Genomic DNA, 17,138 nt, shown 5'->3' on the forward strand with positions numbered 1-17,138 from the left:
TAAGCATTGTCACCAAGGTTTTGTTGAACCTTTCCACCATACCATCACTCTGGGGATGATACGGTGAAGTACGTGTTTTTCTCGTACCAAGGAGTTGGCACATCTCTGCAAATAACCTGCTCTCAAACTGAGCGCCCTGGTCAGAATGGATCGCGTATGGCATGCCGAACCTTGATATGACCTCCTCCACTATCAGAGTCGCAATAGTGGTTGTCTCCATGTTAGGCATTGCGAAACATTCCATCCATTTCGTATAGTAGTCACCAACTACTAACACATGCCGGTTGCCGTTTCCTGTTTCAGGTAAGTCAGTCAGTATATCAACGGCTATACGCTCCATCGGGAAACCTGACTGGACTATTTGCATTGGCGCTCTATTCTTCCGAACTGGATTTTTGCGCCTGGTGCAAATTTCACAGCCGGCAACATACCTCCTAGTATCCCCTTGCAGACCAGGCCAGTAATACCCCTGCCTTATCTTACAGAGAGTCTTACGAACTCCCAAATGCCCTGCCGTTCTACCGTCATGGTATTGTTGAAGTATGTCCCTTCTCTCACCAAGTGGTACTACCGCTTGAAGCGTTGTATTGGATTTGTCTGAGACCCATCTTCTGTATAAAACACCTTTATCCAACACGAGCTGATTCCATTGTGACCACAGGGATTTGATCACGAAGTTCTGATTCTGGATATCCTCAAAGGATGGTTTCTTGCCATCTTTAAGCCATTCTATTACAACACACAGGTCTTTGTCGGATGCCTGTCGCTGTTGTATGACGGAAGATGTTTCTGATGACTGAGGTCCAATGTTCTTGTTGCTGGCAGCTACTGCGGTGTTTACGACACCCCGGGACTGTTTCTCCCAATCCGAACGATACCCACACTGCTTGCATGGTATACGGCTAAGAGCGTCAGCATTGCCATGATGGACTCCACGCCGATGTTCGATTCTCATGTCGTAGGTGCTCAACACTTCTAGCCATCGGGCAAGTTGGCCCTCCGGATCTTTGAAGTTAAGCAGCCACCGTAAAGAGCTATGGTCCGTGCGCACAAGGAATGTTCGACCGTACAGATAGTGTCTGAAATACTTTACGAAGTGTACTACTGCCAAAAGCTCTTTCCTGGTGACGCAGTACCGTCTCTCGCTCTTGGTCAATGTGCGGCTGGCGTATGCAAGGACCATTTCCTTACCATCAACACGCTGTGACAAAACGGCTCCCAGAGCATTGTTACTGGCATCAGTATCCAGAATAAATTCTTTGTCAAAGTGTGGATGTCCAAGAATCGGAGCTGTCACCAATCTGTTCTTTAAGGTATCAAATGCGTCTTGGCATTCCTTGCTCCAGTCAAACGCCTTGCCCTTCTCAGTGAGCTTATGCAAGCATTTGGCAATACCTGCAAAGTTTTCAATAAACCTTCTATAGTAACTGCACAGGCCCAGGAATGACCGAAGTTCCGTTACACTTGAGGGTTCTGGCCATTTCTTCACGATCTCTGTTTTCTTGGGGTCTGTCTCTACCCCCTTGTCGGAAATTATGTGGCCAAGAAACTCAACCCGTTTGGCAAACAGATGACACTTCTTGGTTTTCAACTTTAACCCTGCTGCCTGAAATCTATCAAACACTCTCCCAAGGTTCAACAGCATCTCATTGAAAGTTTTACCTAAAACAATCACATCGTCTAAATAAACCAGACATATGTCCCATTGTAACCCGGCCAAGACAGATTCCATCAGCCTTTCAAACGTGGCTGGTGCGCAGCATAAGCCAAAAGGCATCACCCGAAATTGAAACAAGCCCTTTCTGGTGGTAAATGCTGTTTTTGGCTTATCTCTAGGGTCCATTGCAACCTGCCAATAGCCTGAGCAAAGATCGAGCGTAGAGAACCAATGGCAACCTGCTAACTTATCAAGCGAGTCGTCAATCCGCGGCAGCGGATATGCGTCCTTGACAGTCACATCGTTAAGGCGACGATAGTCGACGCAGAAACGAGTGGTTCCATCTTTCTTTTTGACCAATACCACACCAGAGGACCATGGGCTGGTTGAGTGTTCAATGACTCCCTTTTCCAACATATCCTCTACATGTTTGTCTACTTCCTCTGACTGATGCACAGGAATGCGCCTCATTGGTTGTTTGAGAGGCCGCGCGATACCTGTGTCTATTTGGTGTTTGACTTTGTCAGTACGTCCGAAGTCAGCGTTTGTGGCGGCAAAAACACCTCTGTACCGGAATAATAATTCCTCCGCCTGGCTTGTTTCCTCTGCGCTTAAATGAGTCTTTGATCGTTCCAGCAATTGCTTGATGTCTGGTCGCTGCTCACCCATTTCCTCCGGGCCTGTCTTCTGTTGTAAACATTCCCCCTCTGTCGCCTTAGCAACACAAGTACCCGGATAGATTGTCTGTGGTGTATCAGCCGTATTCAATATACGGATCGGAACAGTAGGCTGGTATTTGACTAGAGACCTGGCTACTAGTGCTCTATCTGACTTCAGGAAACTTTCTGATGCCTCAAGAACGAGATCATTTGTTGGTTCCAACATGCCATCGGGCACTATGATACGCCCAGGAATTATTAATTCGCTGCGCGCTGGGAGTTCCACTTTAGAAGTCACACTCACTCGGTAACAACCTACTTTTCCTCGAAATTGGGTAGGCACAATAACGCCGTCCATCATCATCTGACTCTTGTCCATGTCTACACTGCAACGATTATCCATGAGAAAATCCAACCCCAGGATTCCATCAACGTTGATCTTGGCTACAACCGCATCTGTCATCCTCTCGTTGTTGCCAAAGTTCAGCGAGAATCTACCTTTGCCTTTAACATCTAAAGGCTCTCCGCTGGCTGTAATGATTGTCTGGGAAACTTGGTGTAATGCTGGCCTAGCCATCATTTTCTCATAAAGTGAGGTCGAGATAAGCGTAACGGTTGCCCCAGTGTCCAGTAGTAGGTTAGCCTTACTGCCTTGAATGGACACATTTATGAACATACCAGCCTCCTTAGTACAAGAGGCAGCTCCAACTGGACGTGCATCATCGCTATCACTGGTCGTGGCGGGGACCTGTTTGTTGGAGTTTTTCTTTAACTTGGGACAATTGCGCTTGATATGCCCCTCCTTGTTGCAATAGTAGCAACGGAATGTTTGGGTGCCTTTAGTACCACCGTTCTCTTTCCTTGGTCGCTTACGTTCTCCAGAAGCGGTGCCAGACTTCAGGTTAGAGACATCCTTCTGCAATGATTCCATCTGTTCCGTCAATGTCTTTATCATGGACTTCAGCTCGCTACCAGCCGTACTGTCCTCATTCTCGTTATTTTCGGTAAGAGTTTGACGCAGAAAACCAGTACCGTCATCCTTACGTTTTTCTGCTCGCTTAAATGTCTCTAGCTCTACCGCCAACTGTACAGCTTCATTCAAGGTCTTTGGTCGGCATTGCTTTATTCTGATACGCGAATCCCCGTCACTTAAAGCATCAATAAACTGCTCTTTGGCCAGTGTTTCAAGCACATCCGCTGGTGCTGTAGAATACGCAAGTGTCGTTAATCTGCGTATTGTCTGTCCTAACTCTGGCAACGTTTCCCCAGCTTTTTGTCTTTTTGACCGTAATTGGGCACGGTACAATTCCGTCTGGTGAGGTGGCGCAAATCTGTCCTCTAGAGACTTAATCAGGACAGAGTAATGTTGCTGCCGGTCATCAGGTAAATTACCCAGTACTCCCTGTGCTTGTCCTCTCAATGATACTGCCAAGAACAATCCTTTCTGTTCCATAGTCCATTGGTTAATACTGGCACACGCCTCAAAATGTGACTGGTAATCGCGCCATGAGCCGGAGCCATCGTACGTCGCGGGTTTTATATTAACAGTTTTTCTCCCGGTATCCGTACGCTGCTCTACACGGTAGCCCCTGCTAGGACTGTTATTACGATAGCTATCCTGTGGTGCAGGACCAACTCCTTGATACATTTCCTTATCATACTGGCCAGCACGCGCTCCATCCCTATCGTAATTTCCGAAATTCGGGCTACTATAATAGTCGGTATAGTCCTTCCGACCACTGCCCGAGTTATCCATATCCTGTCTACACCCATCTCCGGTCCGGGGGCCATAAGGTGTAGAAGTAGTGAGCGCTGTGTTGGTTGCTACACCGCTATCCAGTATTTGAGAAAGCTCCCCACGAAGTTTCTCTATCTCAGCCTCAACAGCTTTACTATCGTACCCTCCTTCAGCCATTTTAACAACAATTAGCAATACAGCAAAACACTGTTATTATATATAAAGTACAGCTTTTATCTAAAGCCAAGGGTAAAAAATACATAGATTATCGGATCCCCACCGCTGCCACCAAAATCTTGTGACGTGTAAGGGGTTCGTTACCAAGTCACGTCTTGGGATTCGAGATATTTACTACATATTACCCTAAGTACAATATATACATATATGTGTTCTGCTATAAGAGCGTAACGCCGCCCGGGCGTAAAAACAATGAGTATGATTGTATCCAGTGGTTGTCTGACCACTACGTAATTATCTATACTACTAACAACAGGGATTCTGAATGCCGCTACCGCGTTACTAGTAAAACCGCTGCAATACGCACTCTGCTAGAGCCTGTGTATATGTTAACCACGCATACAGCACCAGTCCGTCAGACCGCCGTTCTCACTGCTGTTTGCAGCGAGCTCCTGTATGCGCACATATATACACAACAACCCGACCGCTAGCTATACGTCGGTCAGCCTCCCAGAGTTACCTGTACACTAACCTGCCAACAGTGCACTGCCAACAGTCAACTGTCAGGCTCCCTATCACCGCTGTGATAATATAAGTACAGTACCGTAACCCTGTCAATCCGCTAACCCCACAGTGTGTTAGTATTCCAGCCTTATTCAGGCCCACACTGTTTCCTATGTATATGGTAATGCTATGCAATTCTATAGTATAACGTTACTAGTGTTCCCTGATCTTCACTCGTCGAAATCAGAATCAGAATGGAACCCGAGCAGCTCAGCTCACCTGTATTTATACTAACGAAAGTACCACGTGATTATAGATATCTATGTCTTTTACATGTTTTACTGGGACGTAACGTTGAAGCTTCTGCCGGACGAGGTCTACTTTCGTTTTCCATTTCCCGCCAAAAGACCTACTTTCGCTTTCCGTTACACTCGCAACCCAGAGGTGGAGGGCTAGTGATAAATTGTCGGTACACCTTAACCACTCGGCCACCGCGGCCCCCAAACTCCTGTCAAGAAAATAAAGGTAAATATATCAGCTGAAAATTTATAGCTATTATATCTGCAATTCTAATACATGAAAGAGAAGTTTAATTAATATTTCCGATAAGCGATTTGCATAATTTATTGTAATTAAAAATCTTTCCAGAAATCTACTTTCATTTTCGTTTAAGTAGCGTTATTTCTGTTTAATAACGTTATCATCTATTGCCATCCATACGTTCCTACTCACTTGACAGATATTGTTTTGAAATTGGGGCAATATTATTTTGTCTGACAACAACTTATCATTATGCTCTTATAGTCTATGTTACGGAAATTAAAGACCTGTAAATGATCAAAATACGATATTTTTGTAATATATATATATATATATATCTATATTAAATTTTTAATATTTTAAAAGAATACCAAACAATGTGGACGATATAATTCATCGATTATAAAATCATGGTATATCGTTAAGAAATAGTTTTTAATACATTTTTGAAAAATATGTCCCTCCCTTGCCACTCCCCGAAACTTCATCGAAGTGGGTTATTTTCAAAGGCAAATGACATTGTCACTGACTTATTAATAATATTCAAGAAAGTTAATGTTTGTGATCCTATTACAATAATTCAACAATATAATATACACAGACACAGAGACTATTACACGACCACCGCGAACTCCTACCTCCCCTCCCCCCCCCCCCCCCCCCCCCCCCCCCCCCCCCACACACACAGAGAGAGACACACCACGACCACCACCATCACCACCACCCACCGACCCCCCCCCCCCCCCACCCACACACACACACACACACATCCACACCACTACCACCACAACCACAACCATCACCACCATTCTCCCTCATCCACCGACTCCCTCCCTCCCCCCCCCCCCCCACACCCATCGCGCAATATCCCCACGTCATCCCCAAATACCCACATACCCTATATTCACATCGCACACCACCCTTACCCCAACACCGATACACCCCCAAGCCAACACCCGTCCCTGCCGCCACATCCCACCGCCACTCAACCCCATTACCGATATACCCTACATCCACACGCATCCCAATCGCGACATCGCCACATTCCACACCACCGCCTTACCCTCCAACCCCGCTTATCTAATTCAGTGGGTAAATGATAGATATTTGATCATGTTTGTAAATATCTAAAATATATGTATATATTCTGAACACTTCTGAATAGTCATTAGCTGCATTCTACCCATGTACGACTAGTCAGTAGTCAGTAGAAGTAAAAGTGTGGATGTCTTGTTGAATATCGGTCTTTGAACAACGTAAATTTCCAAAAGCTTCTTTCATGGTGCATAAATTCATTCTAGTCTACTAAGTTGGATTTTGTTCAACATCTGAGCAACATCATCCGTATCAATAGTGCAATGGGCGACAGCATTCTGGAACTCATTAGGAAAAAGACGAGAGGGGGCGTTCTTACAAAAAATGAGATGGAAAGCTTTGTCAAAGTCGTGGAGAGCGAATGTCGAAGAGAGAACAACTAGGTAAGTACTGGCATCGCTGAGAAATATTCCTAAAAGAAATGTGGATATTAAATATATCCCACTCACCATATTGATGTAGTCCAGTTACATCGAATATATCAGCAAGTGTATATGAACCCCTATTGTAAGTGCACCGTGCTCCGGTGTACTATTTTTTTTTTTTTTTAGCGATATGACTTGATAATTCAATTTCAATTTCAAAACATTTTATTGACATAAGGACAATAGGATTGGACAGCAGGCAAAGCCTATATAAGTCTTCTCCCAAAACAGTAACATACACAATGGTACAAACATGGACATAATATAATACATTACATATTACAATCTCAATGCTTAACAAAGAGGCAGCTCCATTAGATTAGTATTAATTTTGTTTTATGAATAGAATACTCTAGCCTTTTAAAATAGGTAAAAAGTTATTTAAAGCAAAAAGACAGAATAGGCATTTAGATCCTAATTGAATAAAATTTAACATACAAACTGTATGGAATAAACATATGATGATATTGAATTTCCTTATCCCAACAGATACAGGCCACATAGTCCATTTCATCATCACACTGGCCATCCACTGATGAAATTTAGAAATTCCATATCACCAGATAGTTTATAAAGTTTGAAATGATAATTTGACTGAGAATAGTATTTAACGGGAGCTGCCTCACAATATTTACATGTAGGTAGAAATGTATATACTTTGACCACCAAGCCACACTCTCTATAGTAAACAACCATATGACTTATATATAAAAAAAAGTAGGATGAAGCAGGAAGTAGCATTAAATCATATGGTACAAGTTTCATGGTATCAATATATATACCATCTTTGTAAAAATTCATTCATTACTACTAGTATATCACAATATACAAAATGTACATCATTTTTATTTATATCTCACTACACAGGCATATTTTGTTAAAGGAAATAATAATAAATAGTAAATAATAATAAATATAAGTACATGTATGTCTTTTATATCATAACATGTTTACATACATGTACATTTTGTATATGTACTATACCAATATGGTTATAAGTTATCAAGTATGAAATTTAAATCTTTTTGAATCAGAAATGTATTTAGATACTGCAGAGATAATAGCTAAATTTTCAGTTTCATTACAATTTCCACAGCCGTTGAGAAAAACATCTAGTAGTAAGTGGTCATGATGAATGACTTGATAATTAAGTGATATCATCTATCCAAAAGTGATATCACTTATCAATTAAGTAAAATAATCTATTTAAATTTGGCTAATTTACCTATTTATATTACTTAGACGTTTAAATGATATCATTTAAAAGCTTGAGAAGGTGATATCACATAATAAACTAGGAGCGATCATCTTTAGTTTTCTGTTGTGTGAAAACATTCACAAGTGATATCATTAAATCTTTTTAGTGATATCACTAAATGGGAATAGAAGTAGAACGATACCCTATGTATGACTGACGGCCCTCATAGGAAGGTGGTGCATCAGTTGAATATTGAAATTAGCAACTAATGCAACAGAGACGTACTTGAGCCATTTAGACCTATCTCAATAAGGTCATACTAGATAAATAGTATTGTCTACATAGCTATTAACGATGAATGTATTTTAGGAGCTTTCTTGATGGCCATCAGATGGAAAGGACTAAATAGACAAGAAACGGCCTGTTTGACGGAGGCCATGGTGAAGTCTGGGGAGGTCTTGACCTGGCCCGAAAGCTGGAAAGGAAAGATGGTGGACAAACACAGTTCAGGGGGAGTCGGTGACAAAATAAGTCTTGTCCTCGTGCCAATTCTAGCCTGTTGTGGTGTGAAGGTATTTCGTGCTCTAAGGAGTGGTATATCACAACCAGAATTGGATTGAAAGGACACAAATGACAGTATAGAGTGCGGTGTAAATTGGACGAAATTGCAATCGAGTCTACATGTCTTTATCTTATAAACTATGATATATGTACACCTTGATGGTAAACAGTAAACAAGTCGATTCGGCTACTCTTCGGAGTGTCAGGTCGGCTACTTTTGTAGAAGTCAATGCGGCTTCACCGCGGAGTGTCAAGTGGGCTTCTCTGTGTAGAAATCGATTCGGCTACATTACAGAGTGCCAAGATAGATACTACTTTTAGAAAACGATTTGGTTACTCTGTGGATTGTCAAATTATCTACTATGTGTAGGAAGTTCGACTCGATTACGCTTTGCCTGTAACCTGATTATAGATGTGCCAGAGCTTATGACCAGTTGTCCTTTTTAAATCCAATGCTAGTTTTTTAAAATGTTTCCTAAAATAGATTTACCGCCTCACGAATGTTAGTGGCACTGTCGGCAACACTTTCATCTTTCTATTTTAATACTAAGAGTTAGAGAATTTGGTTTTGTAACTAAAACAAATTTGTTCATGTTGAATCTTATATCGTATATATGTTAGTGCATATCGTATATTGTCATACTTACCGTACATTCGACTCTATTCAGATTCCAATGGTATCTGGAAGAGGGCTTGGATATACCGGAGGCACCTTGGATAAATTGGAATCTATTCCAGGAGTCAAAGTGAGCTTTGATACAAAGGACTTGAAAGAAACAGTTGGAAAGGTCGGATGCTGTGTTGTAGGGCCAACAGACAGTTTTGTCCCGGCCGATAAACTTTTATACGGAATTCGGGACGTTACTGATACAGTAAAAAGCAACGGGCTAATAGCATGTAGGTTATTACCAATTATTTGCATTTGGCCTCATTATCTCAGTGTTTATCTAGGGTGCATTTATAAGCGTATAGATGCAGACTTGTCAGACAATTTTGATCAATATCAAGGAAACGCTTCACTTCATTACGTATTGAATAAATTAAACGCAGCGAAGATTTTCATTGAGAATAGTTTAGTTCGTATGGCGTCATTTCGACAATGTGTTGATCTTCATCACGGCAATGTTTAGTTCTGTGGTTCCTATTGGTTTCGAAATAATCGCGGGAATCAATTTGATTCATAGACGCTGTTCTTTCAAATTAGCACAGGTTTGGTTTGTTTTTGTTTAACGTCCTATTAACAGCCAGGGTCATTTAAGGACGTGCCAGGTTTTGGAGGTGGAGGAAAGCCGGAGTACCCGGAGAAAAACCACCGGCCTGCGGTCAGTACCTGGCAACTGCCCCACGTAGGTTTCGAACTCGCAACCCAGAGGTGAAGGGCTAGCGTTAAAGTGTCGGGACACCTTAACCACTCGGCCACCGCGGCCCCCTAAATTAACACAGACAAAAAGTGGTGAAAATATAGCAAATAATTACTAAAACGGAGTTTAGCCTTTATAAATGTTAAATATAAAACGTGCGCATGAATATGTATCTGTCACTAGATAGCATTAATTTTGACAATAAATACAGTAATTATTAATTATCTTGTCACATATTTAACGATGTTCCTAGTAACATACATCCAGGATTTTGTAAGAAGTAGCATTGCTAGTAGACATTAAATGTTATGCTTTATGTAGGAGTTTTGTTTTATACACTTTAAATCGCACTCGGTGATTTTATTCTGTTGGGAGAAATAATTTTTTAATTGACATGAATGAGCGTTTTTTATTTTTTCATCTCACAGCAAAATGCAATATTCAAATTTTGGGAAAGTAGATAAATTGATCCAATTCATTTATATTAACTTATTTCATATTATACGAATGTAATGTACTTGTTGTATTGTAGCATCTATTGTGAGTAAAAAGGCAGCAGAGGGAGTGGATTTTCTCATTCTGGATGTTAAATGTGGCAAAGCAGCCTTGTATAAAGATCAGGGGGAAGCTGAAGAGCTCGCGAGGTTGATGGTAAGTTTCATAAAAAAAAAACTTGGATCTGGATGATGTTCTAACACAACGAATTTACAAAATATATACCAGTGAATAGAACATTTACGTCAAGCAATGAATTTAAAAGCAGTATTACGTATCAGCTGTCTCGTACAGATAGGTCTCGTCGGTGATGCTAAAGGCCAAAAGTGGGGAAATTTAGAAAGGAAGTTATACAAATACATAAATCTAAATCGGCTGGAACAAAAATGGTTTTGATAGAGAAGGAAACTTTAGAATTTTACATCCCGACTTGATAAATACCGCTATGAGACACACACAGTCTTTCAGTCACAATTTTGTAAAGAAAATAACTAACACTAAGCATCATGACTTATAAGATTACAACCCGTATGAGATGCAATACGGCTATGCATCCGATACGACACAATACTGAGTCTGAAATAACAAACCACAATCGGCAAAGTTGTATTGAGAGGGAATCTAAATAGTGTCTCTTATATCTATGCATAATTGTGGCGACACAGGATATTAAATGGACTTTAACATTTACTTATAAAACTTACTGTGCAAAATAAAATTAACATGCTTCGATAACAACAAAAGAAAATATAACAATATCAACATGAATTCATTACACCTAATGCACACAAAGAATATCTGGTCACAGTTGTGATGACATTCATTGTTATTTGCGTGATGTACCCAGAAGAATTTAAAGGCATCACCTGTAGCCGTCAAATAAGTTACCTGTACCTGTTCAATACGTACACAAAAAGATGCGTTTACATCACCATCACAGACAGTTTTAGGCTCACATCCTTTGCATAAAGGCCTAAGTAGGCACCGACACTTTCTATTGACTGTTGGTAGGTTGACATTTCAAATGGTTTTAACATTGACACGACGGCTCTGATCACGAGAATGGATCATCCTATCGGACTAGCGATTGGAAACTCTCTGGAGATAGTGGAAGCTCTCCGATGCCTGCGGTGGAACTGCCCTGTGTGTGGAGACCTTAACACATGTATACAGTGCCGAGGATGTAAAGATATCAAAGAACTTATGTATGAGCTAGGTACGTTATGTTATTATTCTGGTAATATGTTAGTTGGAATTCGGTTGCATTAAATACTTGTTTTTGTTGCATATATGTTTCGTAGAGATGAGATTATGGTGATTGATAAGGGCCATATTTTCTTGTTTGCTAATTAGATTTGGAAAGCGATATTAGAGTACAAAAGCTCCTTTTTTCTCAACCGGAAAAGACATCATTTAACTACGTTTGTTGGTTTTTTGTTGGTTTATTTTGGGGAGGGGGGGGGGGGGTGTCCAATATTTGGAAATAAACCCTTTGCTGCTAGAAATAAACTGATTTATCGCTCTTATTTTATTGTTTTCGACAGCTTTTGATATGTAGACAAATTTCTATTAGAAGATGTCGTTGTACATGTTGGCGTCTTTATCCAGAATGTGTTATGATATAGGAGGACGTTTACTGTGTAAAGCCGGAGTAACAAAAACCATGAAGGAATCTCGTGGTATGATGGAGGGGACAATTCGGAGCGGGGAAGCGATGGAGCGCTTCAGAAAATTAATCGTCGCTCAGGGCGCCACAGAGGACACGGCTAAACGTCTCTGTGACCCCAGCACTGACTTCTGGATGGGACTTCCTAAAGCAAAGCAGATCACGGACCTACAATTACAACAAGAAGGTACCATATAGAGTAGACATAATATATATTGAACATAATATATATCAAATATCTTATAAAAGATAAACGATAAATACTAGATCAACATTGTTCTATGAATAAATGACAACTTGCTTTGCTAGCCATACTATATCATACAAACAATTTAATGATAAATTGAAATCATATACTGATGAAATCAGATCATGTAGTGATAAAACCTACCCTTATAATGATAAAATTACAAATAATTACATTTTTACCAGTGAAATATCGAAAATTATTCATTTTATAAGTGATATTCTCACGCGCTCGTGAAAAATAAAAAAATAGCGACACTCGTGAAATATATTCGATATTACTGAAGACACTGTTAGATACCCTCTCTATAAAATATTGACTTAAATAATACAATAAAAGTATCGCTGTGTTTGGTAGAAGTGTGTTTTCATATATAAAGCAATAATAAATTGTCTATGCATTTATCTGGGATCAAAGTATTCAATGGTTTGTTTTAAAAATATATATCTGTAACAAATGACAGGGTATGTGCACGACATAGATGCCCAAAAATGCGGCAAAGCTTCCTGGAAACTTGGCGCGGGTAGAACTAAAACAGATGACATCCTACAATTTGGAGTTGGTTTAGAACTTCAAGTGTGTCTGGGTGATAAAATCAGAAAGGGTAAGGTTGTTTTATTTCTTTATTATTTTATTTATTATATTCTATTTATTTATTTATTTATTTCTTAATGTGTTATCTGCTACAAACTAGTTCATAATAGTAATATATTCAGGACAACTCTTGATTGCAATGCGTACTCTTGAATATTGCAATGCCCAGACAAGATAATAGACGCACTCCAATATTTCCACTAGTAAACAACCAATCGTCATAATTATATTATATTATGTTATATTATGATATTATATTATAGCCATATTCGCAATACTTAATGTATTATCTTTTTGACAAATGCATAACAAAATCAGTTTTGCTTTACATGTTCTTCTGACTTTTTAAAAAGGCACTAAGTGATGATGCACCAACATTTATATATTTGCATATCTACTAAAGTTTCAGAAAATTACTTTAATTTATAGGCGACGTATGGGTCAAAGTTCACCACGATTCGGACACTATCCCAGCGGAGGTGTTGTCTCTATTAGAAAAGGCAATAGTGGTCAAAGATCAGGAACTGACCACTTTACACAGATCACGTGTAATAAAGGTCATCCCGCCCGACAGTTCCAACACCTGTGCAACGAGGAGCTCACTGTAGAAAAAATAACTAATCTCGATGATTCAATTAAAACATTTACCGGAACTCTTATTTATATTGCCGAAAAAACTATACCAAAGTCCGTTCCAAAACCTACAAAGTTTCTTTTATCTGAAGAATCTTTTATTAATAGATCCGGCCGAAAGACGATTTCCCCAACTGTTGAAAATTTCAATAATTTTAAAATTTGGAGAGCAAAGGCTCGGCGATCTATTAAATCCAATAAAAAGATTAGCTGGAAGGAATACGTTTCTAAAATATCTTCAAGCACATCATCTAAAAAGGTATGGGATCAGATACGAAAAATAAGTGGAAACAGAAAAACGGCACCATCATCCCATCTTATCAAAAAAAACAAATTTTCTCTTCTAAATCAGAAATTGCGAATGTATTTGCCAAAAATATAGCCCAAAACTCATCAGCCAAAAACCAACAAGAGAAAGAAAAGAAACGTCTCAATTTTAAATCCTCCAACACAGAACGTTACAATAAACCATTCGATCTCCCAGAGTTGCTTGAATCCTTAAACAAATCATACGATTCAGCAGCTGGGCCTGATGAAATTCTATACCAATTCCTGAAACATCTACCGGAATCATCCTTACGTTGTCTCCTATATATTTTTAATCAAGTCTACGAATCTGGAAAGATCCCAGATTCTTGGAAGGAATCTACAATTATTCCAATTCTAAAACCTGGTAAGGACACCACTGAACCAAATAATTATCGTCCAATCTCTCTAACGAGTTGCATTTGCAAAACACTTGAACGGATGATAAACACTAGACTAGTTTGGTTCCTTGAATCCAATAATATTTTGAGTCCACTCCAAAGTGGATTCAGAAACCGCAGAGGAACAGTAGACCATCTGGTCAGATTAGAAACCTTCATTCGAGAAGCTTTCGCGAAAAAGGAGCATCTTGTCGCTGTGTTCTTTGACCTGGAAAAGGCATACGATACTACATGGCAATATGGTATTATGAAAGACCTGAATGAAATTGGTGTACGTGGGAATCTCCCAAAATTCATTTCAAACTATATATACATTTTAAAGTTCGTATAGGTTCAACTTATTCTGAAACAGCAAAACAGGAAATGGGAGTCCCTCAGCGTGGGACCATTTCCGTAACACTTTTCGGTCTGAAAGTCAACAGTATAACTAAATGTCTCGGTAAGTGAACTGAAGGGTCTCTATTCGTCGATGACTTCTTGATCTGCTATAGGTCGAAGAACATGCACACGATAGAACGACAACTTCAACAATGTTTAGGCAAACCTCAAACATGGTCGGATGAAAACGGCTTTTAATTCTCCAGATCAAAAACTGTCTGCATGCACTTCTGCCAAAAATGAAAACCACATAATGATCCAGATCTAACATTAAACGGTATCAAAATTCCAGTTGTCGAGCAGACTTAATTCTTCGGACTAATTTTCGATTCGAAACTCTCATATGTTCCACATATGAAATACTTGAAAGATAAGTGCTCAAAGGCAATGAACATTTTACGAGTACTATCCCATAATGACTTGGGCGCAGACCGCGAAATGCTTCTGCGCCTTTATTGGGCACTTATTCGATCAAAACTCGACTATGGCTCCATCGTTTATGGATCTGCACGAAATTCTTACCTGCAGATGCTGGATCCTATCCAAAACCAAGGATTACGTCTAGTACTTGGTGCTTTTCGAACAACACCTGTGCAGAGCCTTTATGTTGAGGCAAATGAACCATCCCTAAATGACAGAAGGAAAAAACTTTCTCTTCAATATGCCACCCAATTGAAATCCAACCCGAAAAATCCGGCTTTTGACCTTGTTGTCAATCCGCAATACCAAAACATATTTAATCAAAACCAAAATCTTTTACCAACATTCTGCATAAGAATTTCTAACCTTCTTCAGGAACTTAGCATCAGTTTAGACAACTGTTGTGTATATGGTTGTATGGGTGTGATGAGATTACATAATATCTTTTATTATATTTTACCAGTGAAATATCAAAAATTATTCATTCTATAAAAGTGATATTTTTCACCAGTGAAAAATATCACTTTTGCTGATTTGACCAATCAAATTAATGATTAGAAAATACCAAAATAATTGACCAATCAGAAAGCCCGACATATATGTCAGCACCTGGACAGGGGAAACTACTCGTGAAAAATACTCGTGAAAAATATCAAAATATTAGCCCCACTCGTGAAATATATTTGGTATTACTGAAGACACTGTTAGATATCCTCTATGTAACAGTAAAGGCATATGATCTAGGGGAGATAATTTGGAACTCGAACTAAGAGTTCTTTCCCTTTATTGGAGCTCTCTTTGTAAGAGAACATGTTTCTTCAGATATAGATAGACGACTTGGAACGTGAAGACGTGTTTTTGTGTGTCTTATCTTTATCATCATGTAAGCGAGTCCCCAAACACAAACTCACTTCAACAACAGAACATGGTGAAGAATCCAAATCCGGTGACTATTTATTACAAAATGTAACTTTTATATTGTGTATTCGCCTGTGTGGCCGGCGAGTCTTACTCGTCGGTCATATCTCGCCGGCCAGACGTCATACATTTTATTTACGCCATGTGCTTTTTTGCGGGAACATTTTAACATGCTGTTTGTATTGAACTAATGACTTTGTGTATTATATCAAAGCACAATGCACTGAAATTTCATGACTATTACTATTTTTCGTCATTTTTGCATACGATGTCTACTGATGTGTTGAAGGCGTTATCGATATTTTAATTCACTAGTGAAGTGTGTAGTAGATTATTATATGGCGAAGGATGTGCTTCCAAACGATGTATGAGTGACACTCGAAACTGCAGTATATTTTACCTGTTGTCTTTTACTTTCAACGGGAAAGAATTCCTTCATGTTTGCAGTCTACATTTTCATCAGAATATTTGGTGTTTTACATGTGAATATTATCCTGACATTGCCTACGTCAGACGTCAGTACGTGACAACCGGCATATATGAAGATGCTGATTCTAAATATTAAATCCTGGCATGATCTTTCCAGTATATGGCTTTTATAGGATGTGTTTGCTGTTTGATTTATTAACTATAAACAATACAGTTCCAGTCTGATAACTTGAATTTTACTTTTTCGGATCCCCATACAAATATTTGAACTCTCCATACAGATGTTGAACTCTCCATACAGAAATGCAGAACTGTTTAGTAATTTACTATCAGCGACTTTATTAACAACATGCGAAGACTGCTTTGGTACAACTTATTATCAATTTAATGATATATACCTTTTATCTAGCCCTTGATTTATTGTTATTGATTATTATTGCTCTTTTGCCATTTCTCGATTATATTGCAAAACATCATTGTTTTCCGAATGCTAGTGAATGTTTTTCTCAGATATATTATATCAGAAATATACTAATAATTAAGAGCGAAATATCTGCTGATATTACTGTTGATTACATGTCATATTCGGTTTACATTTTCAAGGATGAGCATATAATTCATAAATCATACCAACTTAATACAGTTGATGAATGGCTAAGGGTAATATTATATCTTTGTACATTATAATGTTTTTGGAACTGTTGTGATGTTATGCCTGTAGTACTTTATGATAATT

At 39.2% G+C, this 17,138-nt stretch overlaps 1 protein-coding gene across 1 annotated transcript; it reads left to right on the forward strand.

Moving 5' to 3' along the window:
* The first annotated feature begins 8,342 nt into the window (after positions 1-8,342).
* On the forward strand, positions 8,343-15,569 carry LOC117327301 (thymidine phosphorylase-like). The gene is made up of 7 exons (XM_033884226.1): positions 8,343-8,565; positions 9,223-9,451; positions 10,448-10,566; positions 11,422-11,626; positions 12,036-12,263; positions 12,787-12,927; positions 13,347-15,569. Exons 1-7 carry the CDS (start codon positions 8,374-8,376, stop codon positions 13,523-13,525), a joined length of 1,293 nt encoding a protein of 430 aa, XP_033740117.1. The 5' UTR covers positions 8,343-8,373; the 3' UTR covers positions 13,526-15,569.
* The last annotated feature ends 1,569 nt before the right edge of the window (positions 15,570-17,138 follow it).

The sequence above is a fragment of the Pecten maximus genome, chromosome 5, assembly GCF_902652985.1.
Source record: "Pecten maximus chromosome 5, xPecMax1.1, whole genome shotgun sequence".
Classification (NCBI taxonomy): Eukaryota; Metazoa; Mollusca; class Bivalvia; order Pectinida; family Pectinidae; genus Pecten; species Pecten maximus.

Excerpts from the sequence above, each read along its gene's own strand:
- LOC117327301 (XM_033884226.1), top strand. The coding sequence starts at position 8,374 with ATGGCCATCAGATGGAAAGGACTAAATAGACAAGAAACGGCCTGTTTG. Across the intron at positions 8,566-9,222 it reads TAGCCTGTTGTGGTGTGAAG|ATTCCAATGGTATCTGGAAG; the intron begins GTATTTCGTGCT and ends GACTCTATTCAG. Across the intron at positions 9,452-10,447 it reads AAGCAACGGGCTAATAGCAT|CATCTATTGTGAGTAAAAAG; the intron begins GTAGGTTATTAC and ends GTTGTATTGTAG.